The sequence below is a fragment of the Cervus canadensis genome, chromosome 1 (genome assembly GCF_019320065.1).
Source record: "Cervus canadensis isolate Bull #8, Minnesota chromosome 1, ASM1932006v1, whole genome shotgun sequence".
Lineage (NCBI taxonomy): Eukaryota > Metazoa > Chordata > Mammalia > Artiodactyla > Cervidae > Cervus > Cervus canadensis.
The window spans coordinates 120,537,500-120,563,184 of NC_057386.1; the positions used below are offsets into that span (position 1 = coordinate 120,537,500).

Consider the following 25,685-nt stretch of genomic DNA (forward strand, 5'->3'; position numbering starts at 1 on the left):
CTTAACCACTGGACCGCTGGGGATGTCCCCTTTTATTGCTTTGGAAGTCTCTTCCTTTTGGAATAGAGTCTGAAGTCAGCTGGGAATTAGGTTCAGGGAGAGAGGACTGAGGGAGAAGGTGGTACTCTCCCTTTGGGGTCCTTTCTAGGGATGCAGCCGTGATGGGGCAAAGGTGTCGGGAGGAGGGTGGACAGGACACTGAGAACTGCCCTCCAGATCCGTGTCAGGAGTCCACAGCTCTTCCTCTGGACCCTGAGAACGCCCTCCTGCCCTTGGGGGATGGCTTCAGCTGCAGAGCGCCAGGGCTTCTTGTCCTACACTGGGGACAGCCCTGCAAGGCCATCTTCAGAATTCGCGGCAGGGTTGGTGGAAGTTTCTGTTGAGACATGGCAGCTCAGGTTCCCTCCCCGCCCCATCCCCACCCATCAGCCTCCTGCCACCCCTATCTCAGACTGGGCTTCCTGGGGGCACCCAGCCAGCCGCACGTAGTGAGCAAAAGACGTGAGAAATCCTAGGCCAGTCAAACAAAAGGCCACAGCCAGTCGAGTTGAGTCCACTTTTTAATATTTTGACCATGATGCAAACAGGCATAAATAGACTTTTGTTGAATTTCATCAAATTAGAAGAGTGATACAGAAGAGCATGCGGCGAGCACAGCCTGGACAACCTTGCAGAGCGCGTTCTGGGAAGGTGCTGGAGCACACGGGACACTTGGCGGCGTTAGCAGCATCGAGAGCTCAGAGGTAGGGGGAGTCCGAGTTTTCTGACGGTGCAGTGTGGTGAGAGGCAACGACACCCGCTCGGCCCACCTCCCTGGCTCCCCAGACCCGGAACAGAAACCCACCACCTGCCCAGCGACACAGGGCGACCCCCACCCACAAACCTGTCCGGCGCCGCCTGGAAAACCACTGCTGAGCCCGGAGTGGGCCTTACAATCACAATGATAACATGAGAGCAAGGACAGGAGGGTGGAGGCGGGGTGGGGGTGGGTACAGGAGGGCACTGGGCCTCCGCGAGTCTTCATCCGAACTGGACGCCAAGGGCACAGCATTTTACTGAATCGGGGCTGCCATCTTTCTGTCCTGGGAGGGAGTTGGTGAAACTGTAATTGTCCATTTCCTCTTGAAATCCTTTGAGTCTCCGTTAGGCAGCAGATAATGGAAGGAAAACCAGCGGGCTGAGAAATGCCTCGCTTATTCCAGGAGGTGGATGGTAAGAAGGCCTGGGGCAGCTGGTAGACAGTCTGTTGTCCCCAGGCTTCATCTGGCAAGGTCTGAAGACACAGTTGGTTGTCACAACTTTCGGGGGGGTTGGGTGGGTGGGTGGGTGCGTGGAGGCCAGGGATGCTGGTCAACATCCTACAAAGCCCTGGGCAGCCCCCCACCCAAAGAATTATCCAGCCCCAAATGCCAACAGTACTGAGGTTGACGGACTCCAGACTAGAGCCTCCGAGCATCTCCTGGGAGCCAAGTCTGGGCACTTAGATGTCCTGGGGCCAATTTCTACAAGACTTTGGAAAGCTATATCTTCAGGCAGATCTGTTCCCGTCTGCCAGGGCCACCTGCTTAAGAATGGTCTCTGCTTGGGACCAGACACGCATGCCCTGCTTGCTCAGATATTCTAGGAAATAGCGAATTCAGAAACATGCCGAGGTGTGTTTACTCCCAATCACCTCCCATGCACACGGCTCAGACAGTATTAATAGAGAACAGACCCCCAAACAGTTCCTGCTTTCCTGGCATGAGAGTTTACCTGAGTCCTTGCACCCGAAACACGTCAGCGTGTTTGTGCCACCAGAGACTGGCAGGTGGACCAAGGTCTGGGAGGGTGTGGGAGAAAGAGGAGAGGCCAGGCTGCTGTTAGTCTGCCAAGGCTTCAGGTTTGTGGGGACCATCTGTGTTGAGTCCCTAGGGAGGGGGGCAAGGTTGCTTTCACAGCCGCTCAGATTCTTTATCCTCCATCCCTGCCTTTGGGCTTTCATTCTTGAGTCAAATGGCACACTCAGATGCAGGAGAGGGCTGGGAGAAGACAGGGAGTGTGGGCAGGTCCCAAGGGAAGCCCAGATTAATATTTCTTTTTCCTTGTCTCTGGCAGGTGGTCTCAGATTAACGTGCCTATTCAGACAGCAGGCTTCGAGGGTAAGGCAGGTACAGCGCCATGCTGGATATTGGTGGCAGGGGCGATGGACATATACAAGGAAACATGGTCAGCCTAAGATCTGAAGTCCATGCTTTTCCAAATGGCATGAATTTAAAGGGACCAGGGTCACAGTGGTCAGGGGTCCAGACATTGGCTTGCTGATAATCATTCTGGCACCATGATCTGGGTCAGAGAATCTTGTGGCAAACCTGACTTAGGGCAAAACCTGACCTCCTTTTGGAAGCCCCAAGCAGGTGGCTGCAAAGAGTGTGTTTGGCAAGAAATTCCTGTGTTCTCGGGCCGATGTTTGGTGGCCTGGGGTCAGTTCTCTTTCTGCCCATCTAGGCGTGGACCTTGGAAGAATCCACCCTTTTGACTTGGGGGGAACCTGGCACTCCTGTCAGCTCTGAAAACTCGGTTCTCCTTGGAGCCTGTTTTTTCCTTCTGAGACCTGTTTCTCAGCCTAGAGGCAAGACTCTTGACTTTCCCTTTGTTCTCCTTGTTCACAACAGGTCGGAGTCCAGGTCCTGGTAATTCAACCCCTGGAATGTCTTTATCGCCATAATCTGCCCCCTTCCCTCATTCAAGTCTTGGGTTTCTGCAATAACTAGCCGATAGTTCAACAGGTCAGCAGTCCATGCTCTATGCTGTAGCCAGAACATTCTTTTCCAAGCAAAACCCCCATCACCTCATCTTCCCCTTAAAAAAAAAAACAACACTCCTAAGGACTCCGTGTTGCCTACCAAATAAAGTCAAAATCCCTTGACAAAATTCCATCTGTTCCCTGCCTGTCTCTGCTGCGTACCTCCATCTTCCTCAGCCTCCCAAAGCTGGGCTATGTCAGAAGCCAGACCTGCTCCATCCTGCATGCTCTCCATCCATGTATCACCGCCACACCCCCTGCCTCCACTGAATTCCTACATCCTGGCAATCTCGTTTCCCCAAACCTGCCAGGGGAATCCTGGCGATCGCTCAAACCCCAGACCTGCACATTGATTCTAAGACCTGCATCTCTGCATCACAGATCCTAACCGTCTGTAAGAGAGGAACTGTGTTTTGCTTGTACACTTGACTGTGCCTTCCAGATACTGGAGAGGTAAGATGACACAGATTAAGTGAAACAAAATTCGATCACTTATCATGGGCCAAGTATGGTAACGGGCATTTTGTGGACATTATCTCATCTAGTCCACTTTGTGATAAAGGGGGGCATATAGACTCAGAAGGATTAGGTCACCAGGTCAGGGCTGTCTGCAGAAATGGTGGCAGAGTTACTGTTTGGACTCAGGACTGCTTTTAAAACTCCACTTTGGTGGGTCTGAAGCATTGCCCCCAAAGCAAAGACACCTGACTGTCTCATTCCGTAGAAGCCAAGGGGAAGCCTGTATCCTCTTTGGGAGGTTAAAGACTTCTGCTTCTTTTGCAGCACAACCGTAGGAATAGGATTCACAATGACAACCAGAGAGCATGACTGTCCCACTTTCCTGTGGCAAGGGATTTCATGTCCCTCCAGGCCAAACTTCACTTTTGTTAAACGGAGTTGGAGCTACTGCTGGCCAGCTTGAGAGGTAGAGGGAAATAAGAGACCTGCAACTAGGGTGAAGCTCCCCCCGGCCAAATCAAACGCCCAGTCAACCCCATTTTTGCTCACCAATTGTTAACACCAAAATTTGCAGGCTGCTGGGACTGAACTACACAGCACCACAAGAGGGCAGTGTTTAGCTACTGTGGATCAGAGCTGAGCCTGAAATGGGGCTCCACTCCTGCCTCTTGATGGCTCATTCATTACAGCGAGGCTTTGGGTATCAGAGATTCTGTCAAATAAGAGACACACATCAGACTAATCTCCTGTTCTCTAGCCAGCAGTTATGAATCAGCTTGTGTTGAGGGTTGAAAGGTACTTGCTTAAAAACCAAACCAAACAATCGTTCTTGGGAAGAAAGATGAATCCTGGTGATAAGATTATTTCTTTAGGCTACCTGATAAAACAAGACGTTATTTCCCTCGGCCTGCCTGCTACTAGATGGGCAGGGCTATATGAGGAAGGTGCCTGGCATGGAATAAGTGCTCTTAAGTATTTACCTGGCGATGGAAAAGCATTCATGCATAAAACTTGATTTGGAAAGGGGAGCACTGGTTCATTTCTCTGTGATGGGGGTAGGACACAGGAGTTCAGTCCCCCAGAAGCTAGTGACATCTTAGGAGCTATCTCCAAAGGGCTCAAACGGCTGGAAAGAAAGCTGCTGGGAGGAGAGCTCCTAGCCAGGATCATGTTTGCAGGAAAGAAAGGGTTTAGAATGGGCTTCCCTCCAGGTCAGAGAGGGTCAGCCGAGCATGCTGAGCGCTTGGTCTCTGTACCATGGAAGCCTGAGCGGGAGAAAATAGGATTAAAGGCAGGCAGGGTAATCAGAACTGGCATGAAGTCGAACTCTAAGCGCCAGGGATATGACACCAGCGGGGGCTGCCGGGAAGGGTGGAAAAAGGGAGACAGAGTTTGCTCTTTGTCTTTAAGGGCACCTCCTGGGGACACCTCTGGCATCCCAGATCTAAGGCCCTTCCAGAGAGGGCCAGGGCTCTCTCCCTTTGGCAGAGAAAGAAAGAAAGAAATGCTCATGTGCTGTATAGAAAGAAAAGGGCTAGCTTTCTGTAGGACAAGACAAAATGAAATAAGATGGAAGTTCCAAACTGGCTGGCTGCTTGCCTTTCAACCTTGGGGAAGAGGTTCCTGGGGGCAGCAGCTGTCTCTGGGCACTGCTCACCATTGACTTTTAGCTAAGTGTAGAAAGGGACCTTTCCATCCCATTTCCTCGGAGAAGGTGAACTCGGAAGGTTGTCTGCCTGGGACAAATGGTACCCACCCTGATGCCTGCCAACGACTTTGCTGCCTGCTTTTTGATCTGAGTTGAGGATCATTTGTCAAGATGATCTTATCAGGTTAAAAGCTGGGGGGAATCTCTTTTAGAAGACCAAAAGCATGAAGGCATGAAGGCAGGTCTCCCCACCCTGGCTGTAGAGGAAGCCATGAGATGCCTCATGACAGATTCCCTCTCCAGCCTGATCTGCCTTCACCGGCTTCCATTACTTTATCCCCAGGGATGAAACAGCAAGCCCCATGTGGGAGAAAAAAAAACAAACAGTGTTATTCTTCCTTGATATTGTTTCCAGTTTTCACAACTTTAAAGTTTGATCCATTCATACTTTTTAGCTTCATAACACTATGATTAGGGGAAATTAAGCAACAAGTAATGTTTCCAAAGTTACCCAGCAGCAAAGACAGGAAGACCCTTATTTCCAGTTCATTCCCTTGGACGATGTTGCTTAGGGTCTTGGGTGAGAGTGCCCGAGAGGGCCGATTAGGTGATCCTGGCTGGGGTGGGTGGGGCTGGGAAGTGGGTTTGCCCAATCCATCAGATGGGTTAATCTCCCAGTAAGAGCTCCGCTAACTGGTGCCACTACCTAAATGCATCTAATGTCCCCTTTCACTAGAGATTTCCCCCTTGGTCATCAAATCCCACCTCCATGCTCTGATCCTTTATAACCAGAATTAGGATGCGTCCATGTGTTTCAGGTATGCTAGCACAGACCCTTAATTAGGGATGTGTGAGGCTCCAGTACGGGTTAGGGCATATTTCTTGGCACCGAGGGTCTGGAGGCGACATGCTTGCACAGGCAAGAGGACAGAGGGAGACCCAGGCCCATCACGCGCGCACGCACACACACACGCACACACACACACGACCGGAACGTCATCATAAAAAAGGATCGGGTGGGATTCAAATGGCTGAAGGACTAGCTCAAAAACCTCTTCTGTCTGGTCCCTGCAGCCTCTCCAGGGCAAATCCCAGAAAACACCCTAACCCGAGCCCTGGCCATGTTCCAGTGGTTTCATGCACTGGTGATTTGCCCTTGTTGGAAAGAGAGAGAGAGAGGGAGATGGTTTTGTAAGAGCCACTGCGGACTATAAAGGCATTGCACTGCAGCACGAAAACTCAAGAGGAAAACCCAAGGGGGCCGGGAAACCACTGAGAGGCGAGAACCCAGGAGAGGAGGACCAGGGCATGGCGACAGGACGAGAGGCAGAGCGGGGCCACGTGGGGGTGCCCAAGGGGAAGGTTCAGCAGTGTCCGTGCTTACAAAACCTGCAGCCACCCCGGCCGAGTGCAATGGGGCGGCCACCCTGCCATCCGTCTGGGCAAGAGGGTCCAGTTAGGAGCTGAAAACCCTGTAGGAGGAGAAGTGGGGAAGGAATTAGTGCCAGAGGAGCAAGGCTGCTCTGTTTCCTTAAAGAGACTCAGAGAAAGGCTCCTGAGTTCTGGACTTTGTCTCTTTCACTTCCTCGGCAGCCCCAGTGACTGGGACAGGCCCTGGCACCCAGGTGGGACTCATCTTGAGTGAATGAAGAATGAATCAATGAACAGATGAATGAGCCTGGCTCAGCCATACAATAAGACAGGATGAGCTGTGATCTTCAAGGCAATAATGTCAGCCTGCTAGACACCAAAGTATGTTTTCAAGACTGCCATGTTGTCATAAGGGGGAAAATAATGAGGAAGCTTATGAAATGGAGTGTGTGTGCCCTAGGCTACTGAAAACGAGGAAACTGAATTCCCACCTAATTTTAAGGGCACTTGGTGGTCGTTTCGAGGCCCACAATGCAGGGAGTGAGCTTACAATGAAGGGTGACGTGTCATGGCATTAATGTAAGGTTTGAAGAGTTATGCTCAATCCCAGTTGTGTGGTACCTCAGACCATTTCCAGCAATTTCTAGAGGACAAGTGGAATTGTCAAAATAATGGAGATTGGAATTTGCATCCATGAGAATGCTAGCAGCATTTGGGGGGTGAGGGAGGTAGTATAAACCCTAGGAGCAGTGAATAGGAACACAAATTTTGCAGTGGTGAGAGCCATCATTCAACTTGGAGGTGCCCTGGTGGAAGCTGACATCCATAGCTGGGGTTCCCACACTTGAGGGGAACTCAGAATGCCCTGCAAGGGTGGTAAAAACACCAACTGCTCAGTGCCCTGACCCCAGAGATTCAGATTCAGCAGGGCTGGGGCAGCCTGGGAATTTGCATTTGTAACACATTCCCAGGAGATGCTGATGCTGCTGGTCTGGGGCCCCAGCGTGGGAAAGCCATGGTCAGTGGAGTCAGACGTCTCTGTCTGTTAGGGCTCTGCCCGCCCCTCACCCTTGGGAAGGAGCCAGCTTACTCATCGGTGTCTTTTTTGCTCTCCTCAATGAAGGCAATGGATTCAGATCTAAGGCGGTTGGTCACTTCATATGTGCGCAGGGTGACCCCGAAAATATCCTCATGGTAGCGGTTGTCATCCTAGGGGACAGAAACAACCAGGAATCAGACTTCAAACGCCAGCTGAGGGCATGGAGAAGGGCGGACACACAGACACCCTGGAATGGAATATCTGTGAAGAAGACGGTTCCTTAAGATACTGGGTGTAGGGAGTTCCCTGGCGGTTCAGTGGTTAGGACTCGGTGCTTTCCTTGGAGTGGCCTGGGTTCATCCCTGGTCAGAGAACTAAGGTTTGGCAAGCCCTGTGGCATAGCCAAAAAAAAAAAAAAAAGAAAGAAAGAAAAAAGAAATGAGATGTAACTCAGGGCCCCCTGGAGGCTCCTCTGGTCTCCAAGATCGTGTTTCAGCAAGAGCCTCTGCCCTATAGGGCATCGGGGTCTCTCTAAGCCCAGTTGGCAACAAACACTTTTGTTCCCATCCAGAAAGAGTGCTGCTGCTTTGTGGGTGCTAAGTACAGAAAAGCTGAGGGGGTCCAGGGGAAACTTCAGCTCATTTCCCCATTTCCTCCCTCCTCCTTGTTCCCACCAGTTCAGATCTGGGGCACGGCTGGGTTTAGTGTGAAACATCACCATCAGTAGAGATCAGCAGAGACAGAGGAAGGACAAAGTGCCCACTTAGCTCTCAGGAAACACCACGGTTGCCAAAGTGAAGGCTTCTCCGGACATAGTTTATCTGACGATGAGTATCTTAGCTCAGCTTTGCCCAGAAACAAACAAACAAGAAAACTCGAGAAACACCATGAGTGAGGATGAACTTGGGGCATCCAAGGGTTTCTGGAGCCACTGGAGCTCCTTTGGCAGAACTGAGGGATAGGCATTAAGGGGATCCCAGAGGGCATTGTCGCTGAGAATTAAAAAGGGGGTAAGGTGTCCCCCCACCCTCACTGAGGAAAGGCGGTGTTTGGGGAACACGCATTGAGCAGAGTTAAGTTCTTTCTGGCATCCATGGTCCCAAAGGTTTTGAAGAAACTTGCCCATCTGGAGAGTGGATTCATTTTAAGTTGGGGTGGTTTTCCGACCTTCTTCTGCAGAATCTATGAAAATGTGTCCCAAGGACTTAGAGCGAGTGGTAGGGGACTCTGAAGCTCTCCAGGGTACTCTGGCATTTCTACTGGGAAGCTGTTATTGTTTTAACTTAGTAGGGGTTTAATATCAAAATTAGAGCAAGGGTTTCTTCTACAAAAATGTTTGACTGCTGCTTATTTAGGGAAGCAGGGAGAAGAACGGGGTCACCTTTGGAGCTTTGAGGAGGCCTGCGGCTCAGTTTACTCTGTTTGGGGCAGTTGACCACAGACTTGGGACTTTGCTTCCTGAGCTGCTACTAGCCTTTCTGCAAATTAGGAAAAGACACCCCTCCTTCGGGGGGAGAACACAGTTCCATGCCAAGGCATGCTGCTTGGGAAGCCAAGCCTGGTGGTGACTTTCATCCCCTACTTGCCCTCTTTGGACAAACCCTTTTGTGCAGTGGCCAACCTGCACAACTGCCCAGGGCAGTCCTGCAGCTTGGTTCTGGGGACAGGAATGGCTGGGTTAGGATCGTTTCTGTCTAACTACTATGGTCCACCCGCTTTGTCATTTTCATACACCACAGCTCTCTATTCTATTTAATATATGCACTGCATGCCCAGCTGTCTTTCCTTCTCTCTCTACTATGGTTTGGGATCACCTGCATCCTCTACCCCCAGTCATAAATGGGAAGATGGGAGCAGGGATGTCATCACGGGTCCCCCGAGTCACTGAGACAGGTAAGACAAGGAAGAGGAGACAGGATGCCAGAAAAGGGCTCCCAGGAGCCAGTCCATCACTCACCCTCAGCCTGCTGATGAACACACCAGCATCCTCCACCGAGAGCTTGCCCTTCTGGGTCATGATGCGCTGGATGGCTTTGAGGACATCGGCCGCCATGGTGACATCCCCGCACACGTAGATGTGGCCCCCTTGCTCCTTCAGGGCTCGGTACACAGGTTCCGCCAGCTGCTCTTGTAGGATATCTTGCACGTACTTCTGCGGGATGTGGGGGGGGGGGCGGGGAGTGGGAGCACTGGTGAGGAGGAGCCAGGCTGTGTAGCTCCCCCCTCTCCCCCCCACCACCCTGGGAACAGAGCCTGACCCAGGGGCTTGGGGGCAGGTCTATGTTTTGTGCAGCGATGCAGGGGACTGGGAAGAATGAAGCAGGGGAGGAGGGAACGTCAGTCTGAGAGAGTGATGAGCAGTGCCTCTGCTCTGCAGCTCACCTTTGCTGAGGACCCTCGAGGGGGCCAGGCCGCCCACGCCTCAGAGCTGTCCCCTGAAGGCGTACCAGCTCCTCTCTCCCGTGGCCAGTGGTCACCCCGGGGGTGTTTACACCTGTGCACCCTGAGGTGCGGGGCTGGTACTGCAGGCATCCTATGCCCGGCTGCCGGAGAAGCCCCAGACAGACAGCAGGACACGGGAGAGGGGCTCACAGCTGACACCTGAGCAAAGCCAGCTGCTGTGGGAATTGCTGGAATAAATGGTGGGTTAAGGAAGTATCGGGTGGGCACAGGGGGTGTCCAGTGCAGCCTCTAGGGAATTTGTCTGGGTTGTTCAGGAAACCCCCCCCAGGTGAGCCTGGCATTCAGCTGGTACTTTCAGGCACGACCATACCAGCTGCTGAAACACTGATGAACTCTCATGCCAGGGGTCCAGTAGCTGCTCCAGTGACCGGACCCTCGAGGACCCCCTTCCCCGGCTGTCCTGGGTCCTTTCCTGGGACACCCCTGGGGTCCAGTTGAAGTTCCCTAAGATCCAGCAGGGATGTGCCCCTGTCTTGTAGCCCCTGTCCATTCTGACTTGGAGTGCCTCTTATGGGCTGTTTAATTTTTTTTGGCAGGGGGAGGTGCTGTTTAACTTTTTAAAATTTTTTATTTAATTACTTTATTTTAAAAATTTATTTTTTGGCCCCGAGGCATGCGGGATCTTAGTTCCCTGACTAGGGATTGAACCCGTGTCCCCTGCATTGGAAGCAAGGAGTCTTAACCACTGGACCACCAGGTAAGTCCCTTTTAATTCATTTTATAAATATTTTTATTGTGATAAAGTGCACATAATGTAAAATGCAGGTGTGTTTTACAATGTGCAGCCCAACGCAGTGGGATTGAGCACATTCATGGTATTGAGCAACCACCCCTTCTATCTAGGTCCACAACCTTTCCACCTGCCTCACAAGGACACCCTGTACCCATTAATTGTCAATCCTCACTCCTCCCTTCCCACCACCCCTGGAGACCACAAATCAGCCTTCTGTCTCTATGGATCTAGCTGTTCTGGATATTTCATGTAAGTGGCATGATAGAGTACAGGCTGTTAAATATTTTAGGTTGAATGTTTATGCTCCAAGCTTCCTGAAGTTCAGAGTGATGTCACGGAAGAGAATTCAGAAGGGGTGAGGGTGTTTTGGGAGCAGGGTGTGCATGTGTGGATGGGCACATGTGTGTGATGGGCTGGGCTTACCTTTGGTTTATCTGGCTCCCGGGAGTAGGCCGTGTACAGTTCTCTGAAGACCCCCTTGCTCTTGGCCTGCAGGGTCTCCTCCCTGTAGATGTGGTCTGTCTTGGACTGCCGGCACCCGAAGACCAGGACCATGGGGCAGGGGCTCATTCCTGGGGGCCGGGGAGATCTCCTGTCGGCTCTGATGCCTGATGTAGGGGTGCCAGGGTGCTGGGAACCTTAGCACATGCGACACTGGGGCAGGGGGTATGTGTTCTGTCTCTCTCTCACATACACATGCACAGGGGTACACACACATGCACACACTAAGGGAAGTAGGTCAAGCATGTGCAGACTTCAGCAGACCTCTTTTCTCTGGGTCTCAATTGTTCCTCTGTCCCTCCCCAGCACTGGTAGCACCAAACCCCCAGACTTGGAAGCTAGACTGCTTGGGTTAAAATCCCAGCTCTGTGTGATGCTGAGGAATTAACTTTCTATGTCTCCGTGTGCCCATGTGAAAAATGGAAGCAATAACAGCATCTAACCTCATAGGGTTATTTTAAGAAGTAAATGTACATTAGACCCCTGCCCAGTACATAGTGAAGTCCCTTGGTATCCCAGGGGGTCACTTCCAGGACCCACCCCGATACCAAAATCCACTGATGCTCAAGTGCTATAGTTGGTCCCCTGAACCCGCTGGTTCCACATCAACGGGCTCTCAACTGGCCTCGGATGGTACATATGTATTTATATGAAAAAAATTCTCATATAAGTTGACCCATGCAATTCCCATGTCAGTCAAGGGTCAACTGTACTTTGTAAATGTATGTTTGCTATTCCACTAGAATGACAATTCCACTGGGGCAAGAGAGAGAGAGAGAGTGTGTATGTGTTTCCAGTTGTTTCTGTCTTGTTCATTGCTACGCCTCTAGCACCTACAATAGTGTTTGGCATCCATGAGATGCTCAGTAAATCTCCGTTTAACGCATGTCAGAACTGTATTTTTTTTTTTCTCCCTCTCTCCTCCCAAAGCTGATCTGTTGTGTTTCTCGCACAGCAAACCCTGCACTTCAATAACCGCCTTTGCAACAGTCCCAGAAACACACATCCATTGGATAAGGCTTAATGCATACCCCTTCTAGGACTGCTTACATTTTAAGATGGGGTTCCTATCTTAATAGTCCAAGAAATGTCTTCTGGGGATGGGCTTTCAGGCCTTGCAACAAGCTGTGTGGATGACTTGTTTGGATGGGTCCTTTGAGTTGCACCATAAACTTCGCCTGTGGCTCTGATTGCTACAGTATTCCCCGTCCCTCCCCAGGCAGTGATGCAAAGGAGACAGAACAGCATCATGCCTCCTGGCTGCTAGGATACAGGCGGCCCTCCGAGGATCCAGGGGGAGGAAGCCATGTGCTTGCTGGACCACAACCCACCTTTGTGTTGGATATCAAATTGCCGCTGCTGCCAGAAGCTCCGGAAGGGGGCGATGCCAGTGCCTGGGCCAACCAGGATACAGGGCACTTGGGGATTTTGGGGCAGGTGGAAGCTGGGCGCTCTGGACAAGGAAGGGAGAGTCAGGAGGCTGGCTGAGTTCAAATCTGATCAAGAACTGTAGTTCTTGATCAGATTTGAGCTCAGCAACAGCACTGTGAAACAATTATCCTCCAATAAAAAAATTAAAAAAAAAAAAAAAAAAGAAAAACCCTGTTAGATCTTAGGTAAACCAGATGGCCGATCTGGGTAGAAATACAATGGGACTTAAAGCTCTTCAGTTGGGGTCAGGTGGCCCTTTTCATGGTTGGGAGGTCCCATAAATTTGGGGAATTTCCCCAAACAGGAGACCCTCAGGATCTGCCCATCGCTCCACTTTCTAATTATCCACATTGCTGAGCTAAGCCACAAAAGGGAGTGGGATGGATCAAATGCACGGCTTGCCTACCTCAGCCCTCCTGACACTGGGGGCTGCACAATTCTCTGTATACAGTCCCACCACCAAGAAGGGAGGGCTGTCCTGTGCATTGTAGGATACTGACTGGAACCCAGGACTCTATCTATTAGATGCCAGGAGAACCCTCCAGCTGTGATAGCCAAAAATATCTCCAGACTCTGCCAAGGGCCCCTGGGGGGCAAAATCACCCTTGGCTGAGAACTACTGAATTAACCATCTATGAGATTTTCCAAATCTGGGAGCTGCAAATGTCAGTGTACAAAAGAATCACGTGGGGATGTTCAAAGTGGGTGTAGATTGCTGGCAATGTAGTCAGTCTAGGCTCAGGACTCAGCGTTTTTGAAGCACCCCAGGGGATTCTGGTGCTGGTGGTATGTGGACCATACCATGACCATTCTACCCTTCACAGCTGAGAAAAATGACTATCCAAGTCCACAGTTTAGGTAGGGAAGTTATCAGCTGACAAAGCAGGTAAGTACAGAAGGCCTAAGCTCAGGCATATCAATGATTTTTAAAATTTTTATGTTTTTAAGGCTATATATTTTTTGATTGACTGATTGTGGTAGGAACACTTAACATGAAACCGATCCTTGTAACATGTTTTTAGAGGCACAATACAATACTGTTAACTGTGGGCAGAAATATCATTTAAAACTGAGTTTGGAAGGGGAAGGTGGTTGACAGGGAGGGTGGTTAAATCTTCCTGGTCTCTAAGAAACTGGGAACACATGGGGTGGCCAGCAGGCTTCAGATAGAAATTTCACTGGCCTGCAAATTCCAAGAAGGCTGAAACTGCATTTGCCTGGCTGTCTATGGCAGCCCCAACTAGCACAGGGCATGCACTTGATAAATATTTGTTGCACTGACCTGAATTTGACCACAGGACTTGCTTAGTTCCTGCTATGTTGCTCTGTCCCAGTGAGCCTGTTGCCTAAAAGCTGGGAGTGATGCTGAATGTTGATCTCAGTCCTGCCTGACTCGGTCACTTCTCTAGAACCCTTCCAGCTTGTCCACCGGCCCCACCCACCCCATCTCAGGACCTCAGGATGCAGATTCGGGATGGCTGCTTCTTTCTTTTCATTTGCTACTCACCCTCTCACGAAACAGGGCACCACTTCATCAGCCTGGATCCGGTTGAGCCAGGAGGAGCACACGCCGTGGTGAATTGGTCCTTCTCCATCTAACAGGATAACCGAGGTGATCTGGCTCATCTACTGTCCCTCACGCTCCCCCATCCCCAGCCTCCCCATCCTCCAGCACAGGAGGCCCACAGCCCCGATGCCAAGTTTCTGCCTTGGGGTTCCCTGTCTGGATCCCTTGTTCTGATGGTGAAGAGGAAATGGTAAAGCTGGGGTGGGTCCGTGGCTGTGAAACTGTTGGGTGGGGGTGGGTTGGATTCCAATTCTGTCCACTGCAAGGGCCTGCCAGGACCCCGGTCTCAGTGGTCTCTCAGGCACCGCACACTTTTTTTCTTTTGGCTGTGCCTTGTGGCTTGCAGGATCTCAGTTCCCTGACCAGGGAGTGAACCCGGGCCCCAGCAGTGAAAGCCCACAGTCCCAACCATGGGACCGCCAGGGAATTCCCAGGCACCATGCATTTTCACCTCTTTACCAAGGATGGAAAACACAGGCACAGAGGTCAGGCTATCTGGCTGCCCTGCAACCAGCTGGGTGTCATGGAGCACAGAGCTCCCCCTCCGAGGGAAGAGGGGGTGGTGGTTTGTTCCAGTTGCTACCTTGGGGGTACACAGGGGGGAAGGGAGTAAAAGGGGGTCTTGGGCTTTGGGAGCAGAGGCTTCCAAATGCACAGCTCACTTCTTCCCTAACTCTGCACAGAGCTGGCTCTGCCTAAGGGGACAGTTTGCTGCACTGGATCTTCTCCCAGTTTTCCTGACCTTGGAGGGGGGTGGGTCTCCTCCCTGGGGTTTGGGTCTTGAAAGAGGTTTAGGCAGATGTCCAGGGGCCCCTGGAAGTTGGGTGGGAAATGCAAAGCCGGGGGCTCTCCCAGCGCCTCTGCCCACCTCGGGTGCGGTAGGAGACGATGGCCACGGTGAGGTGCACCTCATCGGGGTACATGTCTGGGGAGGAGCTGATGGAATAGTAGCGAGGCTGCAGCAGGGACAGCTGGGTCAGGAGCAGGGTGGAGGGCATCTGGATGGACGGGAACTCCTCCAGCACCTCCACGATGTTGGGGTTCTTGCCCCATTTCCACTCCTCGTACTCCTGCAGACCCTGCACCATGGATAGGGACAGAAGGGAACCTGCAGCCAGACCCTGGAGTGAACTTTCAAGGCAGGCTCGCACGCGGAAGTTCAGGGAAGAAGGGAAATTAAAAAATAGTTATGAGAGAAGCCAAGATGGCAGAGGAATAGGACGGGGAGACCGCTTTCTCCCCTACAAATTTATCGAAAGAACAATTGAACGGAGAGCAAACTTCACAAAACAACTTCTGATCGCTAGCTGAGGTCATCAGGCGCCCAGAAAAGCAGCCCATTGTCTTCGAAAGGAGGTAGGACAAAATATAAAAGATAAAAAGAGAGACAAAAGAGCTAAGGACGGAGGTCCATCCCGGGAAGGGAGTCTTAATAGAGGAAGTTTCCAAACACCAGGAAACCCTGGCACTGGTGGGTCTAGGGGAAGTTTTTGAATCTCGGAGGGCAACCTGACTGGGAGGGGAAGAATAAATAAAACCCACAGATTACTTGCCTAAAAGCAACTCCCAGCAGAAAAGTACCCCAGACGCCCGCATCTGCCACCAGCAAGTGGGGGCGGAACGGAGAGGAGCGGGCGGCATTGCTTAGGGTAAGGACCAGGCCTGAGTGCCCTGAGGACAATTGGAGGGAGCTTTTGTGAGTTACCAACTTAAACTGTGGGATAGCGAGAGAGAGAGAGAGAGAGAAAATTAACCAGCCTGAACACATTACCGGCCGTTCGCAGAATAAAGTGTCTGAGCAAGTCCAGTGAAGAGCTCGCAGGCTGCGGACTGGCCCCGCCCCGCCGGAGGCAGAAGGCAGCGGGGAGGGGAAAGGGGCAGGCTCGGCCCCAAGGACCGCATCCCCTACCGCACTGCAAACAGGCCTCCAGTTTCTAATCAAAGACCTCCTTAGATTCTGGATGGTCGACATCCGCCGGGAGGGTCGCGGCGAGACACAGGGCGCGGCCGGGGACTGGGGCTGGGGACACCGAGGGGCGAAGGCGCACGCACCCGACCGGCGCGGGCAGAAACTGAGACTGGGACCGCGGAAGGGAGTGGGCGCGCCGCACCCGGGGACAATGCGCCCGTCAAGCCCCTGGCTGCCTGAACCGCTCTGACGGGGAAGGCACAAAAAGCAGGCACAGTTTTTTATTCCGCGCTTTTGTGGAACACCTGAGGGCTGGAACCGCATGCAGCGCAGGGCACGCTCCATATAGAGCAGCCGGGAGCCTGAGCAGCATAGACCGGGAAAGCAGCGCAGGTCCCTCCCCGCAGCGCGATGGAACTAGCAACCTGAACAAGAGACCATCTCCGCCCGCCTGTGTCAGGGCGGAAATTAGGCAATGAAGAGCCCCGGCAAACAGAAGCCAAATAAACAAAGGGAACTGCTTCCGAAGGGACCAGTGCAACAGATTAAAAGCCCTGTAGAGAACACCAACTACACCGGAAGGGGCCTGTAGATATCGAGAAGTGTAAGCTGGAACGAGGAGCTATCTGAAACTGAACCGAACCGACACTGACCACAACAGCGCCAGAGAAATTCCTAGATATATTTTTACTTTTTTTTTTTAATTAAAAAAATTTTTTTTCTTTTTTATTTTCTCTTTTATTTTCTTTTAAATTCCCTATTACTCCCCCATTACTCCTTAACTTTCATTTTCATAGATTTTTATGATTTTTTTAAATTAGGAAACATTTTTTTTCTTGTTTTTTTTTCTTTTTCTCCTCTTTTTTCTATTTTTCTTTTTCTCTTATTTCCTTTTAAAGTCCTCTATTACTCCTCTACTACTCCTTAATTTTCATTTTCATTACACTATAACCTTGCAAAAAAAAAAAGAGAGAAGCCCTATTTTTAAACCGAACTTCATATATATTTCTAAATTTTTTTTTGTGTTTTGGTTTTTGTTTTTAATATTGTATTTTTAAGAGTCTAACCTCTACTCTAGATTTTTAATCTTTGTTTGTCATATGATATAAATCATGGACATTTAAGAATCCAACATTCAGTTCCCATTTTTATTCAGGAGTGTGTTGATTACTCTCTCCCAATCTTGACTCTCCGTTTTCTACCTCAGAACACCTCTATTTCCTCCTTTCCCCTTCTCTTCCCAATCCAATTCTGTGAATCTTTGTGGGTGTCTGGGCTACGGAGAACACTCTGGGAACAGACAACTGCGTAGATCTGTCTCTCTCCTTTTGAGTCCCCCTTTTTCTCCTCCTCCTCATCTCTATCTCCCTCCTCCCTCTCCTCTTCTTCATGTAACTCTGTGAACCTCTCTGGGTGTCCCTCATGGGGGAGAATCTTTTTACCATTAACCTAGAAGTTTTATTATCAGTGCTGTATAGTTGGAGAAGTCTTGAGACTACTGGAAGAATAAAACTGAAATCCAGAGGCAGGAGACTTAAGCCCAAAACCTGAGAACACCAGAAAACTCCTGACTACATGGAACATTAAATAATAAGAGACCATCCAAAAGCCTCCATACCTACACTGAAACCAACCACCACCCAAGAGCCAATAAGTTTTAGAGCAAGACATACCACGCAAATTCTCCAGCAACGCAGGAACATAGCCCTGAACGTCAACATACAGGCTGCCCAAGGTCACACCTAACACATAGACCCATCTCAAAACTCATTTCTGGGCACTCCATTGCACTCCAGAGAGAAGAAATCTAGTTCCACACACCAGAACACTGACGCAAGCTTCCTTAACCAGGAAACCTTGACAAGCCAAACGTCCAACCCCACCCACTGGGTAAAACCTCCACAATAAAAAGGAACCACAGACCTCCAGAATACAGAAAGCCCACTCCAGACACAGCAATCTAAACAAGATGAAAAGGCAGAGAAATACCCAACAGGTAAAGGAACATGAAAAATGCCCACCAAGTCAAACAAAAGAGGAGGAGATAGGGAATCTACCTGAAAAAGAATTTAGAATAATGATAATAAAAATGATCCAAAATCTTGAAAACAAAATCGAGTTACAGATAAATAGCCTGGAGACAAAGATTGAGAAGATGCAAGAAATGTTTAATAAAGACCTAGAAGAAATAAAAAAGAATCAATTAAAAATGAATAATGCAATAAATGAGATCAAAAACACTCTGGAGGGAACCAAGAGTAGAATAACGGAGACAGAAGATAGGATAAGTGAGGTAGAAGATAAAATGGTGGAAATAAATGAAGCAGAGAGAAAAAAAGAAAAAAGGATCAAAAGAAATGAGGACAACCTCAGGGACCTCTGGGACAATGTGAAACACCCCAACATTCGAATCATAGGAATCCCAGAAGAAGAAGACAAAAAGAAAGGCCATGAGAAAATACTCGAGGAGATAATAGCTGAAAATTTCCCTAAAATGGGGAAGGAAATAGCCACCCAAGTCCAAGAAACCCAGAGAGTCCCAAACAGGATAAACCCAAGGCAAAACACCCCAAGACACATATTAATCAAATTAACAAAGATCAAACACAAAGAACAAATATTAAAAGCAGCAAAGGAGAAACAACAAATAACACACAAAGGGATTCCCATAAGGATAACAGCTGATCTATCAATAGAAACCCTCCAGGCCAGAAGGGAATGGCAGGACATACTTAAAGTAATGAAAGAGAATAACCTACAACCTAGATTACTGTACCCAGCAAGGATCTCATTCAGATATGAAGGAGAATTCAAAAGCTTTATAGACAAGCAAAAGCTGAGAGAATTCAGCACCACCAAACCAGCTCTTCAACAAATGCTAAAGGATCTTCTCTAAACAGGAAATGCAGAAAGGTTGTATAAACGTGAACCCAAAACAACAAAGTAAATGGCAACGGGACCACACCTATCAATAATTACCTTAAATGTAAATGGGTTGAATGCCCCAACCAAAAGACAAAGATTGGCTGAATGGATACAAAAACAAGACCCCTATATATGCCGTCTACAAGAGACCCACCTCAAAACAAGAGACACATACAGACTAAAAGTGAAGGGCTGGAAAAAAATATTTCACGCAAACGGAGACCAAAAGAAAGCAGGAGTCGCAATACTCATATCAGATAAAATAGACTTTCAAATAAAGGATGTGAAAAGAGACAAAGAAGGACACTACATAATGATCAAAGGATCAATCCAAGAAGAGGATATAACAATTATAAATATATATGCACCCAACATAGGAGCACCACAATATGTACGGCAAACACTAACAAGTATGAAAGAGGAAATTAATAGTAACACAATAATAGTGGGAGACTTTAATACCCCACTCACAACTATGGATAGATCAACTAAACAGAAAATTAACAAGGAAACACAAACTTTAAATGACACAATGGACCAGCTAGACCTAATTGATATCTATAGGGCATTTCACCCCAAAACAATCAACTTCACCTTTTTCTCAAGTGCACACAGAACCTTCTCCAGAATAGATCACATCCTGGGCCATAAATTTAGTCTTGGAAAATTCAAAAAATTGAAATCATTCCAGTCATCTTTTCGGACCACAGTGCAGTAAGATTAGATCTCAATTACAGGAAAAAAATTGTTAAAAATTCAAACATATGGAGGCTAAATAACATGCTTCTGAACAACCAACAAATCATAGAAGAAATCAAAATATGCATAGAAATGAATGAAAATGAAAACACAACAACCCAAAACCTATGGAACACTGTAAAAGCAGTGCTAAAGGGAATGTTCATAGCATTACAGGCTTACCTCAAGAAACAAGAAAAAAGTCAAATAAATAACCTAACTCTACACCTAAAGCAATTAGAGAAGGAAGAAATGAAGAACCCCAGAGTTAGTAGAAGGAAAGAAATCTTTAAAATTAGGGCAGAAATAAATGCAAAAGAAACTAAAGAGACCATAGCAAAAATCAACAAAGCTAAAAGCTGGTGTTTTGAAAAAATAAACAAAATTGACAAACCATTAGCAAGACTCATTAAGAAACAAAGAGAGAAGAACCAAATTAACAAAATTAGAAATGAAAATGGAGAGATCATAACAGACAACACTGAAATACAAAGGATCATAAGAGACTACTACCAGCAGCTCTATGCCAATAAAATGGACAACTTGGATGAAATGGACAAATTCTTAGAAAAGTATAACTTTCCAAAACTGAACCAGGAAGAAATAGAAGATCTTAACAGAGCCATCACAAGCAAGGAAATCAAAACTGTAATCAGAAATCTTCCAGCAAACAAAAGCCCAGGACCAGATGGCTTCACAGCTGAATTCTACCAAAAATTTAGAGAAGAGCTAACACCTATCTTACTCAAACTCTTCCAGAAAATTGCAGAAGGTAAGCTTCCAAACTCATTCTATGAGGCCACCATCACCCTAATTCCAAAACCAGACAAAGATGCCACAAAAAAAGAAAACTACAGGCCAATATCACTGATGAACATAGATGCAAAAATCCTTAACAAAATTCTAGCAAACAGAATCCAACAACATATTAAAAAAATCATACACCATGACCAAGTGGGCTTTATCCCAGGAATGCAAGGATTCTTTAATATCCGCAAATCAATCAATGTAATACACCACATTAACAAATTGAAAGATAAAAACCATATGATTATCTCAATAGATGCAGAGAAAGCCTTTGACAAAATTCAACACTCATTTATGATTAAAACTCTCCAGAAAGCAGGAATAGAAGGAACATACCTCAACATAATAAAGCTATATATGACAAACCCACAGCAAGCATCACCCTCAATGGTGAAAAATTGAAAGCATTTCCCCTGAAATCAGGAACAAGACAAGGGTGCCCACTCTCACCACTACTATTCAACATAGTGTTGGAAGTTTTGGCCACAGCAATCAGAGCAGAAAAAGAAGTAAAAGGAATCCAGATAGGAAAAGAAGAAGTGAAACTCTCACTGTTTGCAGATGACATGATCCTCTACATAGAAAACCCTAAAGACTCTACCAGAAAATTACTAGAGCTAATCAATGAATATAGTAAAGTTGCAGGATATAAAATTAACACACAGAAATCCCTTGCATTCCTATACACTAACAATGAGAAAACAGAAAGAGAAATTAAGGAAACAATACCATTCACCATTGCAACAAAAAGAATAAAATACTTAGGAGTATATCTACCTAAGAAAACAAAAGACCTATACATAGAAAACTATAAAACACTGATGAAAGAAATCAAAGAGGACACAAACAGATGGAGAAACATACCGTGTTCATGGATTGGAAGAATCAATATTGTCAAAATGGCTATTCTACCCAAAGCAATCTATAGATTCAATGCAATCCCTATCAAGCTACCAACGGTATTTTTCACAGAACTAGACCAAAGAATTTCACAATTTGTATGGAAATACAAAAAACCTCGAATAGCCAAAGTAATCTTGAGAAAGAAGAATGGAACTGGAGGAATCAACCTGCCTGACTTCAGACTCTACTACAAAGCCACAGTCATCAAGACAGTATGGTACTGGCACAAAGACAGAAATATAGATCAATGGAACAGAATAGAAAGCCCAGAGATAAATCCACGAACCTATGGACACCTTATCTTTGACAAAGGAGGCAAGGATATACAATGGAAAAAAGACAACCTCTTTAACAAGTGGTGCTGGGAAAACTGGTCAACCACTTGTAAAGAATGAAACTAGAACACTTTCTAACACCATACACAAAAATAAACTCAAAATGGATTAAAGATCTAAATGTAAGACCAGAAACTATAAAACTCCTAGAGGAGAACATAGGCAAAACACTCTCTGACATAAATCACAGCAAGATCCTCTATGACCCACCTCCCAGAATATTGGAAATAAAAGCAAAACTAAACAAATGGGACCTAATGAAACTTAAAAGCTTTTGCACTACAAAGGAAACTATAAGTAAGGTGAAAAGACAGCCCTCAGATTGGGAGAAAATAATAGCAAATGAAGAAACAGACAAAGGATTAATCTCAAAAATATACAAGCAACTCCTGCAGCTCAATTCCAGAAAAATAAATGACCCAATCAAAAAATGGGCCAAAGAACTAAACAGACATTTCTCCAAAGAAGACATACAGATGGCTAACAAACACATGAAAAGATGCTCAACATCACTCATTATCAGAGAAATGCAAATCAAAACCACAATGAGGTACCATTACATGCCAGTCAGGATGGCTGCTATCCAAAAGTCTACAAGCAATAAATGCTGGAGAGGGTGTGGAGAAAAGGGAACCCTCTTACATGTTGGTGGGAATGCAAACTAGTACAGCCACTATGGAAAACAGTGTGGAGATTTCTTAAAAAACTGGAAATAGAACTGCCATATGACCCAGCAATCCCACTTCTGGGCATACACACTGAAGAAACCAGATCTGAAAGAGACACGTGCACCCCAATGTTCATCACAGCACTGTTTATAATAGCCAGGACATGGAAGCAACCTAGATGCCCATCAGCAGATGAATGGATAAGGAAGCTGTGGTACATATACCCCATGGAATATTACTCAGCCGTTAAAAAGAATTCATTTGAATCAGTTCTAATGAGATGGATGAAACTGGAGCCCATTATACAGAGTGAAGTAAGCCAGAAAGATAAAGATCATTACAGCATACTAACACATATATATGGAATTTAGAAAAGATGGTAATGATAACCCTATATGCAAAACAGAAAAAGAGACACAGATGTACAGAACAGACTTTTGGACTCTGTGGGAGAAGGCGAGGGTGGGATGTTTCGAGAGAACAGCATGTATATTATCTATAGGGAAACAGATCACCAGCCCAAGTGGGATGCATGAGACAAGTGCTTGAGCCTGGTGCACTGGGAAGACCCAGAGGAATCGGGTGGAGAGGGAGGTGGGAGGGGGGATCGGGATGGGGAATACATGTAACTCCATGGCTGATTCACGTCAATGTATGACAAAACCCACTGCAATGTTGTGAAGAAATTAGGTGCCAACTAATAAAAATAAATGAAAAAAAATAGTCATAGTTAACTCTTACATAGGAATTATTCTGTGCCAAGTATTCACTTATTTCATCTTATGAAATAAACCTGGTTGTCACCCCTATTTTATTGATGGGGAAACTGAGGGATATAGAGATCACACAGCTATGAGGCGGTGGCAAACTTTAGCCCACAAACCACCTGCTCATATGGCCTGTGAACTAAGAGTTGTTTGTATATGTTTTAATGGCTGGAGGTAGAGAATCTGTTATCTGATGCAAAGAACTCACTCACTGGAAAAGACCCTGATGCTGGCAGGGCAGGAGGAGAAGGGGGGGGGCAGAGGACGAGATGGTTGAGTGGCATCACTGACTCAATGGATTTGAGTCTGAGCAAGCTCTGGGAGATGGTGAAGGACAGGGAAGTCTGGTGTGCTGCAGTCCGTGGGGTTGCAAAGAGTCCAACACAACTAAGGAGCTGAACAACAACAACAAGGGTTCCAAAGGGAGGAGGAAAAAGTGTTACCAATTTCTACTGCCGTCAGAGAACGTGGAGATTCAATGGGATCGCTCTTTGGTCCTTTTAGACCTTTGTTAGAAGGAGGGGAGATGGCCAGGTCCAGCCAAAATGGATTAGCTAATATGGTGACCTGCAAACTAGACGGTGGCAGCCCTCGCTCAAGGCTGCCATCTGCTGAAACACTGTTGTAATAACCACACAGGGAAGAAGTGAAGTTGCTTAGTCATGTCTGACTCTTAGCAACCCCATGAACTGTAGCCTGCCAGTCTCCTCTGTCCATGGGATTTTCCAGGCAAGAATCCTGGAGTGGGTTGCCACTTCCTTCTCCAGGGGATCTTCCCAACCCAGGGATTGAACCCAGGTCTCCTGCATTGCAGGCAGACTCCTTACCAGCAGGGCCACGAGGGAACCGTAAAATTCTCCAGGGAGCAGGGGGTGAGGTTGAATGAGGCCAGGGACCTACCTTGCTGAGGACCAGCAGACGCTGCTTCTCTTTCTCACTGGTGGCCAGGGAGGCAAACTGCTGCAGCTGCAGTGGCGTCGGAGGCGTGGTGATGTCCAGGTAGTACTTGAAGGCCTGGAAGATGGTGCAGGGCGGCAGGCGATGCTCATCGGTCCAGTTACTGATAACCCCTGCAGAGGAAAAACAGAGATGAGAGATGGGTGGGGGAGGGACAGTGTGGGCCCTGAGGGTTTGGGTCCAAGTCAGGGAGGCCAGACCTGCTTCTGGAGCAGAGGATGGGGCCCGAAGAACCGACTGCCCCAGAGCCAACTGACCCCTTGGCTGGCCACCTCCATCCCACATCTACAGCCAGGTTTCCTGGGGACCCTGTGATCGCCTCCTGTATGCAAGGAGCATGTCCAAAACCAGCTGAGCAAACTAGTGCCAGAATTTAAGAGTAAATATTAAAATAGCACGAGACCATGCTTTGATATTCTGAGCAACGAGCCATCAACTGAGCACGAACTATGAATCCATTTTTTTCCCTGCCTCTCTCCTCATGGTGTCAGCCTTTTGCTGCTCTGCGTGCGATTCTAGCATTTAAAATGACAAACATGCCAAACACTTACCTAGCCCTTCCTATGCACCACGTCATTTCCTCAGCACTTTCTATCAGTAACTCTTTTAATCCTCGCCACAATCCTAGGTGGTGGGTGCTATCATTATCTCCACTTTGCAGTTGAGAAAACGGAAGCACAGAGAAGTTAAGGAATTTGCCCAAGGTCACCAGGTGACGCTAGTGAAGAACTCCCCTGCCAATGCAGGAGATGTGGGTTCCATCTCTGGTTTGGGAAGACAACCTAGAGAAGGGAATGGCAACCTGTTCCACAGTATCCTTGCCTGGAGGATCCCATGGACAGAGGAGGCTGGTGGGTTACAGCCCCTAGGGTCACAGAGTCAGACTTGACTGAGTGCAACAACAACACAGCTCACATTCATAAAGTCAGGCAGTACTGCTCCAGACAATATTTGAACTACTGCCTCTGTGTACTTCAGTGCAATAGAGGCCCTGCACACAAGCCTTTACTTCATCAGGAGCTCAACTCAAAAAGATATAAAATACTGTTCCAATGTTGAGGAAGAACTGGCTGGGTTGGATTTCATAAGAGCAGGTGTGTTTCTCCAAAGCGGTACCTTCCTAAGGGATGTTCAGCAGGGTTTTGACTACGTACTGTTTTCACATTCTGCCCTGACTTTATGTCCTGGCTCCCTTGTAGAGGAGATGTATCACTGTATCATGGGCTACCACATGCAGTCACTGCAGTTCCTTAAGTCCTGAGCTCACTCATGACTACTGAGATGAAGCACGCAGACCCATTTGCCTTGCAAAGTTCTTTAATAGGAATGTCAAGGGTAGTCCCCCAAACAGGTTGGGACTTGATCTAATGATATCAGAAATCAGGTTTGATCCCAATGGGCCACCGAGCTTCATATAGTGCTTTTGGATTCTAAGAGAAGGTAGAAGTGGACTTCAGATGCTATTTTCTCTCAGTGGGCGGTGAGGCTGGGGTGATGAAGGAAGTCAGACAAGTAGCCTTTGCTAAGATCGGTGTCTAGCTGATGAAGGAAGGTAAGATTCTTTCCCTCAAGGGTGAACCATCAGTGTCCTGGCTTAAATGGACACTTGCTCGGCTAGTTGGGTCAAGGTTGTTCAGCCATGAGGAAGGGGAGCCTTCAGTCTCATAAGCAGGGGGTGACAG

General features: G+C 47.8%; 1 protein-coding gene across 6 annotated transcripts in view; it reads right to left on the minus strand.

The window, feature by feature from the left end:
- Positions 1 to 542: 542 nt before the first annotated feature.
- The window catches only part of NOS1 (nitric oxide synthase 1), a 197,232-nt gene continuing 172,089 nt past the window's right edge, over positions 543 to 25,685 (minus strand). For all 6 annotated transcript variants that reach the window (XM_043440047.1, XM_043439998.1, XM_043440009.1 and 3 more), the window contains 8 exons: positions 23,947 to 24,116; positions 14,863 to 15,073; positions 13,935 to 14,022; positions 12,328 to 12,449; positions 10,919 to 11,067; positions 9,257 to 9,451; positions 7,351 to 7,469; positions 543 to 6,361 (listed from right to left, as the gene is read on the minus strand). In XM_043440047.1, coding sequence (XP_043295982.1) covers positions 6,346 to 6,361; positions 7,351 to 7,469; positions 9,257 to 9,451; positions 10,919 to 11,067; positions 12,328 to 12,449; positions 13,935 to 14,022; positions 14,863 to 15,073; positions 23,947 to 24,116 — 1,070 coding nt within the window. In that variant the 3' untranslated portion in view covers positions 543 to 6,345. The remainder of the gene's footprint in view (positions 6,362 to 7,350; positions 7,470 to 9,256; positions 9,452 to 10,918; positions 11,068 to 12,327; positions 12,450 to 13,934; positions 14,023 to 14,862; positions 15,074 to 23,946; positions 24,117 to 25,685) is intronic.